The 15,832-nt window shown below is 39.2% G+C and overlaps 1 protein-coding gene and 1 long non-coding RNA gene across 3 annotated transcripts; both read right to left on the bottom strand.

Moving 5' to 3' along the window:
* Nucleotides 1-558: 558 nt before the first annotated feature.
* LOC113039169 (uncharacterized) lies at nucleotides 559-1,712 on the bottom strand. Its single transcript, XR_003274889.1, has 3 exons — nucleotides 1,654-1,712; nucleotides 724-852; nucleotides 559-605 (listed from the first exon to the last, which is right to left on the bottom strand). It is a non-coding gene; the product is annotated as an uncharacterized LOC113039169 (long non-coding RNA).
* Nucleotides 1,713-6,046: 4,334 nt separating this feature from the next.
* LOC113038371 (uncharacterized) lies at nucleotides 6,047-9,889 on the bottom strand. Of its 2 annotated transcripts, XM_026195723.1 has the most exons (11): nucleotides 9,729-9,889; nucleotides 9,368-9,491; nucleotides 8,902-9,136; nucleotides 8,524-8,800; nucleotides 8,219-8,396; nucleotides 8,027-8,103; nucleotides 7,752-7,932; nucleotides 7,210-7,458; nucleotides 6,923-7,094; nucleotides 6,692-6,840; nucleotides 6,047-6,559 (listed from the first exon to the last, which is right to left on the bottom strand). In XM_026195723.1, the coding sequence occupies exons 5-11, from the start codon at nucleotides 8,382-8,384 to the stop codon at nucleotides 6,390-6,392; spliced, it is 1,164 nt and encodes a 387-aa protein (XP_026051508.1). In that variant the 5' UTR covers nucleotides 8,385-8,396; nucleotides 8,524-8,800; nucleotides 8,902-9,136; nucleotides 9,368-9,491; nucleotides 9,729-9,889; the 3' UTR covers nucleotides 6,047-6,389. The 2 variants fall into 2 exon arrangements, with proteins under 2 accessions (XP_026051508.1, XP_026051507.1); XM_026195722.1 differs by lacking the exons at nucleotides 8,524-8,800; nucleotides 8,902-9,136; nucleotides 9,368-9,491; nucleotides 9,729-9,889 and having other exon boundaries at nucleotides 8,219-8,468.
* Between the last annotated feature and the right edge of the window lie 5,943 nt (nucleotides 9,890-15,832).

Genomic DNA, 15,832 nt, shown 5'->3' with positions numbered 1-15,832 from the left:
TACTGCAATAAACAATTTCATTATGCAAGAATTTAGAAAAAGTTACAGAGGCTTGCTCATGAGACTCCATTAGCATGTGTACTTCTCAGAAACTCTAGAATTCATCTATTGTTGCAGTAAATGTGTTTTCTTCCTCTAGAATCTTTCTCCAGAGCTAATGACTTCTCTCACAAATGTGTTTTAGTCTGTGCAGTGTAAGGCCTGGCTTCAAACCAATCAACTAGCAATTCATAATTTATAACACAACATTCACAAAACAGTGAGATAATGTCAATTGGTGTTTATATCAATTAAACCACTTTTATGACACTTGTATGCTTCTAAGAATAACAGGTGGTGTTTTTTTTAAACTTTAGATTAAAAATGTTCCAGTCAAACTTTGCTAACATGCTATAATTATTATAGCTGTATCAAATAAAATAAAATAAATATAAAAACATTGGAAAGAATAATAACGGCTGACATGACCAGTCCTGTGAGAGATCATCATAAAGTCCTGTAACACATAACACACACATACCAGAGGACTTCTGTTTGCTTGAGCACAAGATGACCATCTTCATTTCTCATCCTGAGCAAATCATTTCCTTGGTCTTCCTTCTCTTCTGTGAAACAAGATAATCTTAATATGTGTGCAATGAGCAATATTTCTCATTAAACATATAATTAAGTTAATTTAAAGTAAGATTCAGACCAGAGCATTTGATGAGTAAACAAATGTACCTGGGAAGAGCTGATAGTGGCAAGATTCGTTGAGACTCAGTAATAGCTCTTTTAGTTTTTAGTAAGGTTGTGAGGGTTGGCCCACCAAAAACTTCTGAAAAAGAAGAACAGCATTGTCTGCAAACAATCCTGTAAGACAGAAAGAAAGGAAATATTATTTCATTACATGCAACTTATACATTACTATATACTTTAACTTATACATTACTTATACATTATTTTTTAGACCATGAAAGCATTAGTGAATTATTAAGACTTTGATGTGCGACTGTATTTAGGGATCATTTTAAAGACTTTTCCCCTTTCCAGATACCCACACTTGAGGTCTTATTCACTTGAGAGTGTGTGTACGTGACTATGAGACTGTCCCCGGTCTTAATAATGCCAAAGCACACACTTAATAAGTGTCCTTAACACACACTAAACCTCTCTAATACTGCTCCGGAGCGCTATACAACGCTTAGTGTATCCCATCATGCATCATGTTTTGGAATTAATGTGAGACTTTTTGCAGAGATCTCACAGGAGGTCACGCAAACCTTTCCAATGTTTGTGAAATATTAATAATAATAATTAGAAATTGAGAATAATTTAGTAGTAAAACAAAGTGTTGCTTGTTTTCTTGGTGCACAGAAAAGTATATTTATTTTGTACATCATTTGTAACTTCTTTTTATCACTTAATTAGAAGCACCACAAAATAAATTGTCATCTTTAATAGGGACTATTGAAAAGACATTTAGAAGTTTCTTTTAAAATGCAAAGTTGAAATGAACTTTGTCATGTTAAGATCGACACACATTGTGATCTTCATGCTCACTTGGGCCAAATAAAGGAAATGTGCAATGATGGCAAGTGTGGGTATTTGGACCGTACAACAATGATAACAACAGGAATGTTTGATAAAAGCGACAAACTATCACAGACCAACCTGCCTCTGCAGCTTTCTGTCTTCTCCATTTCTGAAGGAATACCTCTCCACAAACACCACTGGGGTGACTGCTTCCTTTACGCCTTTTCAGCTAAGAAATTAATACAAGGGGAAAGAAAATAAAACAGAATTATATACAGAATGTTAATAGTGATCTGTGAGCAAAATATTTAAGATATAAAACAATATGAATTGAACTGCAAGATGGGAAAAATGTTTTTTTTTTTTTTTTTTTGATTTACATTAAAAATGTATTACAAGCATGGTACAGTAAATGTGATTACTGTGAAATATGTCATATAAAAGCACATTAAAACACTACCATTACAGTGGTACAACTATAGTTATTTTGGTGATTATTGTGCTATTACTATACCACAGTAAAACTACAGTTACTGTGGTAAAAAAAAACAAAAAAACATGGTAAATGTCTTGTTTACTGGGTTTTACCTACTATTGTAGGTGTCATGGTTACCATGATTTTACTACAAATACAACTTACATCTTTGAACCTGAAATGAATATAAAACGGATCCCAGGTCTGTGGCACGGCACGTCACGTCACGTGACCGATAGAGTTTAACCGGTTAGCAGCTGTGTTCATTTAGTTAAACACAATGAAACGCACAGCCTCGGATGACCGATGTAATACAGAGAGTAAACATAAGGCGCTCATCTGATTAATAAAGAAGACAGAATACATTTTATGACAGGCATTAAAAGAGCATATTTACTACTACTCACCATCTGTATAACTCACCCAACCTGCGGCTCTTGTAAACTGATGGAAAGTATCGCGATGTATGCTGAATGAGACTTCTTGAACGTGATTTCAAAGCGATAAACATCTCATGTCAGTGACTCTAGAGGCGCTTGACCACGCTTCAGTTTTTGACGCTTTGGGGTTGACGCACAGCGCGTGATGCGCGTGGTGGGAGGGGCGGCGCTGTTTATTAATTATGTATTATTATTATTTAGGTCTTTCTCGGTTATTATTTCGAAGCTGTGTTGATTTGCTATTTATTAATATTTTTTAAAACTATAACGCTAAATCTATCAACATTTATTTAGATGTTATCATGTATTCATTCATTTCTTTATTTTAATTGTATTATTTCGGTCTTATTACCGGTGAAATATTACAGTAAGCCAGAACACTGGCCGAGCGGGGCTCATTCTAAGCCCATTAGCGGACATTCATATCACAGAATCTGACAGCGATCAGAGGCTCATCAGCAACAGCATTTTTAAGAAACCTTTACAATAACCTTAATAAAAACTTTTAACTTTAGAGTCTAAAGTAAAAAAAAAAAAAAAAAAAATCAGTAGGCCTATCTCTAATAAATAAATACATTATTTATTTATTTATTTATTGTTGTTCTTTTTATTTAAACTAAATTGTTTCTTAATGTGAAAATGTGTTACAGTTATGTGTCAAGGACTTGATATTGAATTCTGTAATAAAAAAAATAAAAAAATCTAGGCCTATGAAAAAAAAAAAAATCAATGAAAAAGTAAAAAAAGAACCGTTGCGCATTTTACAGCTAAAAAAAGTTTTAATATGTGTTTTTGTCACCAGCAATACAGTATGTTGCTCAGTTTTGTTACAGTAAGTTAAGCTCCGATTTTTTTTTTTTCAAGTTTCAGTGAGTTTCTTCTGTTGTCCTGTGGAAAATAATAATAATAATAATAATAATTAATCAGAAAATATCGTGCTGATGCACGAAATATGCCTCCAGTTGAAATGCATTAGTTTAAAAAGCGTACTGCAATCACGAAAATAACGAAATAAACGTGTGCCTGCCACGAATAAATAGATTAAATTACGTGACAAAATGTGGACCACGGAAGATGAGTGTCATTGACTTGCGTTAGAGTTATCCGTGATCTCAGCACTCACTCCGTGCTCCTATCACAGATTTTAGTTAGGCTAACAGAATCAAAGTGAATTTGTATGATGGCAGGACAATGCAATAGTTACAATAACAGTCAGGTTGGTTATTGTATTTGGTGTTGAAAAAAAAAATACTTCAATTGTTGCGTTTCCAGATGAGATAGCACGTCCATTGAGTGAGGTCTGTACTCCATCACTGAAACGAGTTTCCGTGTATGGACCACGGAAGATGAGTGCCATTGACTTGCGTTAGAGTTATCCGTGATCTCAGCACAGACTCACTCCGTGCTCCTATCACAGATTTTAGCTCTGACTATAGCCAAAATGTGTGTAAAACAACATCAAAATGGATTTTATGATGACAGGACGAGAAAAAATGCCAAGTTAATTACATGCCATTGCAACAGAGTCGACGAAAAGCTTGTAAGTTCCTAAACAAGTGAGTGAGGTCAGGTTGTTGAGGTCCATGCCATCACGGGACTTTGGTTATCTAACTGAAACAAACGTAATTTTTATGATGACAGGACAATGCAATAACTACATTTACAACAACTACATATGGCATTTGATGTTGGAAAAGAAACAAATACTTCAAATGTTGCGTTTCCAAATGAGAAAGCACGTCCGTTCAGCGAGTTCTGTACTCCGTCATTGAAACGGGTATCCGTGTGTGGACCACGGGAGGTCAGTGTCATTGACTTGCGTTGGAGAAATATCCGTGGCCAGGTCACGGAATTTGGGGCAATTCCGTGATGGCTTCACGGATTTTGAGTTAAGGGCCCGTGGACATTTCACGGAATTCTGTGAGACCAGGTTGGAATCGCAGTGATCAGCCGTGAAACAGTGATTCTGTTCAAATTCCCTTTAAAATCTTAAATGATTCCCTTTGAGCTAAATTTACCTGTTTCCCTTACATCTTACACCTCAAACTTGTGAACTGAATGTACAATCGTACAGCCAGAATGACATCCGGTTTGAACAGGTTGTTTCCATCGATCTGATGAGTCTAGTACATCCCATGTATGTTCTCACCAATGAACACTCATACATTTCTCATCGACAAAGACCTGCTAGACGACTTTGACCCTTTTCTGAACTTCAAACGGCTAAAAGACTTTGCTCAAGTGCGAGAACCTCTTTCCCTCCAGCCACACAGGTTGCCAGAGCCAGACTGCCAGGTCACAGGGGTCACGGAAACTCCCACAGAGCCAGACTGTCAGGTCAAAGAGGTCACGGGAACCCCAGCACCCAGCCGTGGCTCAAGTTCAATTTCAAGCCCCTGCACCTTAGTCAACGAACAGGGTACGGTGTTACCAGCTTACACCAAAGGGGTCGCTGTTCATCTCAACCTGCAATGTGGTCAAACCTTAAAGGGCACCTATTATGCCCCTTTTTACAAGATATAATAATGGTCTTGGGTGTCCCCAGAATGTATTTGTGAAGTTTCAGCACAAAATACCCCACAGTTAATTTATTATAACCATTTGAAAATGTCATTTTTGGGGCCTGTTTTAAAAAGAGCTGTTTTGGTGTGTACCACCTTAAATATAAATGAGCTGCATATCCCCGCCCTGCCTTTGGATGAGGGCGTAACTGGCACACCTATTACAATGAGCGATCGGTATCGGTAGAAGCAGAATGGCTGAGAGTGGGAGACCCGCTGTTTTGTATGGCATTCAGCCGTATATGTTTGAACCAGAATCAGACCCAGATGATGAAGAGACTCCGGCAGAAGAAACACAAATGAGAATGGAGCAGGACGTCTCTGAATGGTTGTTTGATACATTTATGTACTTATATTTTAATCGCGTCCCCTTTGCAATTATGGATGTGCAACACGCACTGTGATAACGTTCGCGCAATTTTTTTAAACTACAAACACAAATACTGTGATAACGTTTGCTAAGTACAAACGAAATTATATTTATGCGAGGGAACGATTGCGTCATGTTGACATTACTTGTCGTACAGGTGTTTATGTGGCAAATGTGAGAAGATGGCTACAGAACCAGAAAATATATGCTGCAGGGAGATAGAAGCGGTATTAATTTATTTACATTTGTAATTGTTGCAAAAAATAATAAGTGACATAAAACTGTCATACGCTATTTGTTGTATCAAAGGTTACAAGACGGATGCAACAACTTGAAGTCACTCCATCATGTATGGTAGACCATCCCGGAATGGATCCAGTTTGTTTAAATGTGTTTTCGTTACAAAACGCTTTTAACATTTACAGGGCTGACTATGGTCCCCTGCGACTTCGTGGAGTACAACAGTGAGTGTTAATGATTAGCACATTTAAGAAAAAATGTCAATTTCTTCTAAATATTACAAATGTTTTTATGAATTTTTGATGAATTAATTTTTAGTCTAATATTTTCCCGGGTTATAAGGAAATTATAGTGAAAACAAAACATATTATAGCTTTAAATAATTTCACAACAACTTGCATATACATTTTTTTATTTACATTATGTATAAAGAAACTGACTGAACTGTACAAATAAGTTTAGAAATTAAATAATTTTAATAAAAGGACATTCCTCCAAAAAAAATTGAACCATGATCAATTAAATATCAAATATTTCAACTCCAGACAACAAATGATAGATATTTGAAAGAAAAAAAACACAGAAAAATCCTTGAACCCTGTTTTGAGAACGTGGCTATGTGTGTGTGTGCCTTAGTCGTTACAGATTTTTAGCTTATCGGAGTTTTGTGAGCTGGTGCTGGGGTTTCCTTGGACGAAAAGTTCGAGTTGTGATTCCATCCTGTGTGGTCCTGAGGATTCGAAGAGAGTTTCCTGATGCCCAGGGTAGTTATGTAGGTTTTCGACCACCTATTGATTAAACCGAGATACCCTACTAGAGATGGCCTCCTCCTTCTCTGGCCGGTCATACTCTGCGCACAATGATGGTGGTATTGGTATCCTCAAAACATCATCCACATATGGTGCAGGATCCACAAAGACTTTATCAAATATGAGGTCCAGCAGGTCATCCACATATTCTGTGCAATATAACATTTTATTTTATTTTAAATTAGTCAAATATTGAGTTTTCTAATAGCTTGTAAGAAATTATGCAAAAAAGATATGTACATTTGTAGTAAATTTGTTAAGTAAACTCATTTTATACATACTGAATGTTGCTTGTGTCTTTACTTCTCTGACCCGGTATTCTCCCTTCTTGGCCTTTGGAAAGGTCACTTTGAACACCGGTCGACCAGCTGCTGTCGTGGCTTGAGGACGCCCGGCATTCTCATTGTAATGTAGTGCAGCCAGGTATAGTCTGTAAGCAATAAATACATTTTCAACATTCAATGTCTACAGTGTATGTAAAAGTAAATTTATTTTTACAACAATAACATTACCTGCACAACATTCCCAGAAATGGAAAAACCACATTTTTTGGTGTAAACCGTAGTATTACACTGTGGAAAACCTCGATAGAAGAAGTCTGATAGTGTGGACTTAGCTTGGCAACATCCTTCACAATTCTCTTGTTGGAGAGAACTTTCTCCAACTTGAGATATGGCAGTGTTCCTAAATTATTGGAAGTGTTACTATAGTATGATATGTAATTTTAAATAAAAAAAGGCAAGCTATATGATCTGTATACATTTTTTAAAAATAACTATTGCTTCTTTAGCCTACATACCAGCAGCTAGCCACTTTTTTGTGTCTCGACTTCTCCTTGTTCCATGTAGACATGCTGGAAAATTGCTGTCTTCATGTGTGTGCTTATTTTGCATGTGGTTTAGCATAGACATCCATTTAGCCACTCTTTCAGGTCCACTGCTTGATGATGCAGCAGTCCAATAGATGTGGTTTTTTATACTATGCAACCATTTACGTATTTTCTCACAACCCTTTAGCTTGCACACTTTTTCCAGCTGCTTTGAAATTCCTGGAGATTTCAATTAAATACAAACATGACAACACACAATAAGTAGAGCAATGTGTCATTACATATAATGTAATGGTGGTGTTTTTTATATATATATATATATATATATATATATATATATATATATATATATATATATATATATATACATACATACACACACACACACACACACACAGTATATATATATATAAATAATCCGCTAACACATAATCATCCGCTAAAACAGTTTCAGCGCAATTATTAGTCTGTAAAAATTTAGAAAATGATATGATGGTAGTAAGGTTATTTACCTTTCTCTATGTGCCAGACATCATAGAATTGGTTGACATTGCGTTCCCTGAGGAATTTTTGTATTTGCGGATGTCGGTCAGTCACAATGCAGTCCAGAGTCACTCCATGAGCATCCAAAAATTCAAGACCTCTCTTCAAACCTTCCTTTTCCATGTGGTAACTTCCTCCCACTTCATTACTCTGAAAATTGGTTAAAATATAATAATTTTTTTGCGTTTAAAATAAAATATTCAAGTTTTCCAGGACATTGAATCAAAGGTTTCTGCTCATTTACCTGGACGAGTTGTACATCAACAACGGTGTTTGTCTCCAGGTCCATCATTGTGTAACTGCCATATTTGGCAGAGTGCCCTTCAAAAACAAAAATACATAATCTCTTATTACACAATGTGCCCTGTCTATAAGATAAAATTCTATATATTTTTTTCTTTATAAAAAAACAATGTAAATTTGTCCCACAATGTACCTGGTGAGTCAGCCCTCATATCTCCTCCAACAATGACCTTTTCCCTTTGAGCCAACAGCTGTAGCATCTCATCCTGCCAGTTTCTCCATTTGTAAACAATAGCAGGCTCAATGCACATTCGTGCATGACGACGAAAGGTGTCGTACTTGAAAAGATGTAACTTCATAGCTGCAAATATCTGACAACACATAGAGAAGAGTTGGTAAGCAGTAAATTAATAAATGAATAAACATAATTTTTTTTTACATTACACATTTTTAGTCTCATGTAACTGCAAAGCTATTGATTATTTCATTTACAAATACCTTTTCAATTGTGAAAAATTAAGCACCACTGAGATACACAGCAGCAGAAAGGTGAAGGTTTCCAGCTGGAGTACTGCCCAAAATCGGCTGACTGTTCCATTTCCGTGAGAACTGACAATGGTGGCAGAGTTGTTCAACACGTAGAAATGTTCCAATCCTTTGTGATCTTATATGACAGCTTCTATGACATACCGGGCACACATCAAACAGTTCCATGATGCAGGTCTCATAGACAATATATTTACACATGTTTTGAATAGGGCTGGATTCTTGAGCTCTGAAAAAAAAAAAAAAACATTAATTTACATAAGCACTACAGAAAAATTAGATATGCTATAATTAAAACAAACATTATTCTAAAATATAATATAAACTTACGACAAGTCTTTTGGCTCTGTTATTGATGTGTCTGCCTCTGCAGGATTAAATGTGACATCAGTCTCTTGTGATGTTAGTATTGAAGAGCATTCCTGCAGGATATCTTCATCTTCCTCAAGGTCCAGACAAGGTCTTTTTGATGAAGTCTTGAGGGGCGTGGAAGACGCAACAGCTGTATGAGAAACTAATTTTGTGCTAACATCAAAACTTGACAATGTTGTCTCTGTCTGGACACCTGGAATATATAATTCAGCAAAGTTTCAGCAAAGATTCACTTTCTCTATCGTGGCTATTCAATTCAATTCAAATTTATTTGTATAGTACTTTTCACAATACATTGTTTTAAAGCAACTTTACAGAAAATGAATTTCGAAATGTGCATATAAAAATACAATTAGCTAATACAATTATATAATATTATATTGTATACTATATAATATAAATATAGTTAAAAACATAAACATACAGACACTCCTGTGGTGTGTTTGAAGCGTCCTCATTGACAGTTGTGTACCAACACTGCATAGCTTTGATGTTTCTGTCTGCACGCCAATATCCCTCGTTCTACAGCTTCGTGTCGATGTGCTGGCCTTTGTATAAACATAGCAATTTTGATGTCTTGTCTTTACGGAAAACTTACACGGTTTTTAATACAATATCTTTAAAAAATTATATACGGGTGGATACACACTTTACAAACAAGGTTTACATTATATACACAGTCAGATTTTCTACGACGACGACAACAACTTTAGACGCATTTGTTATTGAACTGGCTGACATCGACTGAAATGACTATTTTCTAAAAAAACATGAAATACACTTACTTCTTCTGAAGGTGACGTTGCATCGCGAACAGTAGGCAACGATCCAGACTTGAGGATTAACTTTGAAGCAAGACCTGCTTTGAATTGACCCTCGTTCTCAAAACAGTCAGTCAAAAAATGATTCGCGCAAACATAAACGTATTTTGGAATTTTGAGTGGCGCCTTTCCTTCATAAATAAAATCCATCCACTGCGTTTTCAGTGGCTCTGATGTCGGAAGTAAGTGAAAACTACTATGTTCATTATTACATCCCACAACAGAACACTTATGTTTCTTAGGAGACATTACCGGCTGTCGTTGAAACAATGGAGGATGGTGTACAGATCACGGAGGGCGGGCTCTATGCCAAAACCAGATTGTCAATCAAACCACGTCGGTGGGGCTTAGCTCAATTCTACGTCACAGTGAGAGCAGTCTTAGAACAGGGCGTTTTGAGACAGTGCTCATGAATTATTGAGATTGTAAAAAAAACACTAGGTGGATTTTTATCATTCTAGGGTGGTTTTGCTCACACACTGCCAACACACATGTATGGTCAAACACCATGTAAAAGTGAATTTTGCATAATAGGTGCCCTTTAAACCCCACGCCGGGTTTCTTCCAATCCTCACCTGAATGTGGGGAACTTTGACTCACACTTGAAGCCACACCCCTCACTGAAATGTCATCTTGTATAGCCTACATCCTGTGCAACAACTGCACGTCAACTGACATTAACATTCCCAAGGTCTACGGGCTGGGAGGGCTAGTGAGCCATTACTTTAATGACTTTGAAATTGTACTATCTGTCATTGAGCCCATTCCACCTGCACTGATACCCGAAAGGAGTACAAACAACACATTGTTCACTGCACCCTTCAAATTCGTCGCCATAACATCTGTCATGTCGTTGAGCAAAGACCAGGTGTGCAGAATGGATCTGACAGATGACCAACACCTCTCAGTATACACAGTCTCCCACCAGAACGTCAGTGAGACTGATGAAGCTGCTACACATCTCAATACCAAACTGACTGATGACACACCGACGGAAGAACCTTACACAGGTTTTCAATCTCAAGTGCAGCAAATTCTACGAGATGCTCATGCACTTCAGAGCGATACAGATCGCCAAAGAAGTTTTTTATAAGCTCAAAGGATCCTGTGCCAAAGAATTTTTAGACTGTGGTCCAACCTACACACAGTGCGCATACCTACGCACCCTGATGCTCCTCCCACTTTTGTCAAACAGTACAAGATTCCCATCGCCTCACACAAACCAGTGCAGGAGATCATCGAATCTACACTGGAGAAAGGTGTCATCCACCCATGCAACAGCACCTACTCAAAACTAACTGCGAGTGGCGACCCACTAGTGACTACAGGAATCAACAGGTGCCGCTGTCACGATGGCACAAGACCCAGCTGGAACAAGAAATGCCCCGAATCAGAGGAGCCACAATCCTCCCTACACTAGATGTGGCATCTGGATTCTGGACCATTCTGGTGCACCCGGAAAACCAACACAAACTGGCATTAACACTTGGCGACCATCAGTTCACCTTCAACAGGTGTCTGTTCAACTATGCCAGTTCACCAGCTGAATTCAACATCTGTTTGAACAAAGTCTGTACAGACTCTAACTATGCTAGACTCAGAAGGACTCTCGAAGCTACCAAGTCGAGACAAGGACTTAAAAGATCACACTGACACCCTTGCCAAAACTGGCGCACTAAACAACATTCTGTGGTCACTACCAACCCACCCACCCACCCACATTCAAGGTTGAAGTGATTACACACAGCATGAGAACTTTACTAGCTAAACTGTCTACCTCAGAATCGCGTCTGAGGTTGTCTACACAGACGAGCATAGCGGACATGCGGGCTTCTGAAACCTCCATAATGACTTTGCTTTACCACCTCTCCATCCACCCTGCCAACCAGTCTACAGTCACTGACAACCAATGCACCAGACCACTGCATGATACACAAAACATGCTGCGTGCACAGAACCATATTGTGGGTTGTGCACCATCTGACATCACAATGCCAGGGCTTGTAATGCCAATATATTGCCATGACGCAGCATGTGCTGCACCACGCAGCACCAGAGCCACTGACAAAACACTGAAGCAAGCGTCATGCCAGCAGCAAGATGTGGCAAAACATGGGCCAGGGCGAGCTTAACCCAGTCACCGCCCACTAAGCAAAGAGGCTGCCCTGACCAACCAAAGACAGCCCTCGCTTGTTTCTTTCTCCCCCTTCTCTCTCGCTCTCCCTATTATCTGTACCAGAATGCTGCTGTGGTTTGCCGTGCTGTGCTGTCAGCCAAAGAGAGGACAGCTGCCACCGAGAGAACCACTGAGACTCCTGATCACCGATGACAGGGCACACTATTGATGGAGAGAGGACTCCCTCACTCACACAGAGGCCGATGTCAAACACATGTTCAGCCAACACGAGAAAGTGACTGTTACACAAATGGAGTTAAGTGGACACCACCACCGCTCAAAACAGTTCCCGGGAACTTTGCTCAGAGCGCTGCTGCCGCCAGAATGTTTAACACTGGTATGTCCAGTGTCAATGCAGCGAACCAGACCGTAAACTCCTTGAAACCACTGTTTACTGTCTTCCAGAATTACTTTACCCAGACTCAGCTGTTTACAGCGTTAACAACAGACTGTGGGAGGTTATCTCCTCCAATGACATCCTAACCACGGGTATAACCCCACCATACATGATACCCTTAAGCCTTGTGCTAACTGTGCTGGCTTACGCCATCACCACGCCAGCTGACCTGCTACAAATACACCTGGCCAACCCTCTGGATAGTGCCATCCTACTGCACGTCAACCTCAAACAGAGAGAGGTGAATGTGCTCCTGAACCAACCCATCAGCGAGTCAAGCCAAGTCTACAGACCTAAAGAAATTGTCAGTGTCAGGATGTGGAAAAGCAACATCCTCACCAAGACACACATTCCAGATGTGGTGGCCTACCACGACAGCCACACACAGCTGTACCTGGCCCCAAACATGCACATGTGTACTTTGACCAAAGACATTCATTATCTCTGCCTTAGCAAACCCTTCCTCAGACACAATGCTGAAGGAATCTGCGGGTTGCAACCCCTGGTCAGCAACACATGCTGCCCTGCCGAAGCCAAGCCTAGTACACAAGTCCCAGAAACGCAAGCAGAGATTGTAGGTGACGGATGGCTCGTCAACACTCCTGTGCGCTCAGCTACACAGACCTATGACCAGCATGACACCGCCACTCGTGTCAGCCTGCTTGACCCAGTACTTAAAGGTGCCACCCAACACATTGACATTACACCCGTCGACACAGCCCTCCAAGCACTGTCTCGACAGCCCGTTCTGAACCCGTCATCTGCGGTCCGAGCCTGAACTGCTGCCGACACTGCACGGTGCATCTCCACTGTCATTAGTCCCGCCCTGACCCTTGGCGTGACCTTCATTCTATACAGGACACTCAACGAGACGCAAACTTCTACAGCCAAACTCACAACAGCCGTGGCTGGAGGTCTCCGATGGAATCCCCGGAAAGGGGGTGCCAAGTCAAAGACAACACCGAACCTCATCAAGCTGAATCCTCAGCTCCAGGAACCACCTGCCATCTTGAACCACCTGCCATCATGATTCACCTTTCATCTGCCCATAGTGATGATTGCCGTCCGATGATGTCCACACAGGGACTTCATCCGACGGAAAAGGGGGAGATGTAACCCTAATGAGCTGATGGTATTTCAGCCATCTGTTCCATATGAATGAATATTGACTCTAACACATTCTGCACTCACAGACCAGAGCGTGAGTAAACAAGGACCTTCGTTTTACAACATAATTCACCATTTGGGGTGCCATGTAGTCGGTAACATCCTGCCGTTGGTGACAGTTATTACACCTTTTGAGACTGTCCAGGGATACCCGTGAGCAGCCTCAAAGGATAAACAAAACACATTCCACAACACACACACACACATAAGCACACACACACACAAACAAACCCTTCTTAACGTCTTTACCTTCGTCATTTTATTAATAAGATGTATTTTGAATATGTTGTGTATTGCATAAAATGTTTAATCCTGTGTAAATGGTTAAAGTTGCTGAATTGTAAATGGGAAATGTTTTAATCATGAATGTTCTCATAAAGAAACATGGGTTGTAACCCTACCCCTGACCAGCACATAAAACTTTATGACCCCACTGGGCAACAGGACAGGAAAGAGCCCGTTCACCGGTACCTTTTTCTCAATGTATCCTAAACTATTACTTTTTCAATGTGGTCTCAATGTATTAAGTATTGCTTTTTGGTACATTAGAGATTCCCCATATAAATTGGAGAATCTGCAGTTTTTATTGTGTGCTAATCAAACGTTAAATGTGTGCAATTCTGCATTTGAATGTAACTTTGTGTGTCTATCAGTTATATATGTACTGTTTGGTGTTTTTGGAATTGTCATGTTGTGACCCAACTATCCACCTGTATAAAAGGTGTGTAAAATTTATTAATCTGGAATTACGAACTTGCTGGAATATCACTGCTGAAATCTGACAAGCCCTTAATTATTAGGGTGGGTGTTTCCACAGAGACAAAGGAACTTTTTCCCAATTCAGATCGCGGACGTTCATTGGTTGTTCACGCGAACAGAGGCGTGAACCATTTCAAGCCATAAGAGCTGACCCAAGAAGGTCCTACTCTCTTACCTCTTCTCTCCTGCTTCGACCCTCGTCGCTTCCGCTCGTCCCTCCTATCGCCGTTCCCCTCAGCACAGGGGCTGAGAGGACAGCCATTTTTATGGATCCTTCGGTAAGCTTTCGTTTACGTTGTTTTGTTTCTTTTCTTTACTAAGTTTATTCGCCTATTCGCCTCTCCACTCGAGGAAGACGAATTCTGAAACACTGCCTTGTTAAACCTTTCAAATACTGCGTGATTCCGCAGCAACCCCCGGAAGACCTGAACCACGAACAAAGAACCACGTTCACGATTCAGCACACGCACGCTGGTTTCAAAAGACCACGCTCATGCACGCTGGACCATGCAAGTATCTTTCTCTATGGAGATTTAAATGATGCTTAAAGTTGTCTATGATTTGATTCATTGGTGTCTTTCAAAGGGTACTGTCTGTGAGTTTGCATAACTGAGCTTAGTCTGTGATCACGCTCTATCTCACCTCTCTCTCGTCCTTCTTCTCTCATTCATTCTGTCTCTCTCTCTCTCTCTCTCTCTCTCTTTCTCTCCCTTATTTGGATTCCGTTATGTCTTGTACAAAGTTTACTGTCTGTATTGTCATACACGTATTTACTCTGTGTGATTTGTAGTTTGATGTATTATTAGTTAAATTATTAAAGACCATATATATTCATGATTGCCTCTGAACCGCTCACATTACGAGTCAATGAAGTGTCTGATCTTTAGCTACAAGCTTTACTTTTAGAAACTAAATTTATCATAATGATTGGATAATGTTTTCATGGCCAGAGAATATTTTTCCTTGAATTATAAGAAGTGATAACTTTATTGAAAATTGATAAGTTAATCTTATGGCCATTTGCTGAACAAACCACTGTTTGATTTGCAGTAATTTACAGTAAGATATATCACTATAACTGATATGAAGACTGGAATATTGACATATTAATGAGTAAATTACAGTGCCCTGTAATGAGTTATTGATATAGGCAACTGAGCTATTTTTCATCTTCAATAAAATTTAGTGTAACTGTCATATGAGATATATATTAATCATATTCCTGATTAATTATTCAAATTCCCTATATATCATTTTAGTTAATTATTATGTACAACCCAGTGCGGCTACAACCATACCACATGAGGGATATTTGTGAATGGATTTCATTGAAATTAGAGGACTTGTCTTTGGATATAATTGGCTATCACCAATATTGCTATAAAAGCTTTACAGGGAAAATAAATTGTTTACAAGTGTCAAAGGCTTCTACATCTGGTGAGTCATTTTCATTGAAAAGGGACTCTCTGCGCCATGTCAAATCATGGTCAGTTCAATCTGAAGGAGCTCCAAGAAGGTGTTCCTTCTTGTTTCCCAATCAGTGCATTTTCTTTGACAAAGCAAACTCCA

Source organism: Carassius auratus, chromosome 21 (assembly GCF_003368295.1).
Source record: "Carassius auratus strain Wakin chromosome 21, ASM336829v1, whole genome shotgun sequence".
NCBI classification, from domain to species: Eukaryota; Metazoa; Chordata; class Actinopteri; order Cypriniformes; family Cyprinidae; genus Carassius; species Carassius auratus.
This window is presented reverse-complemented; position numbering and strand designations above follow the sequence as displayed.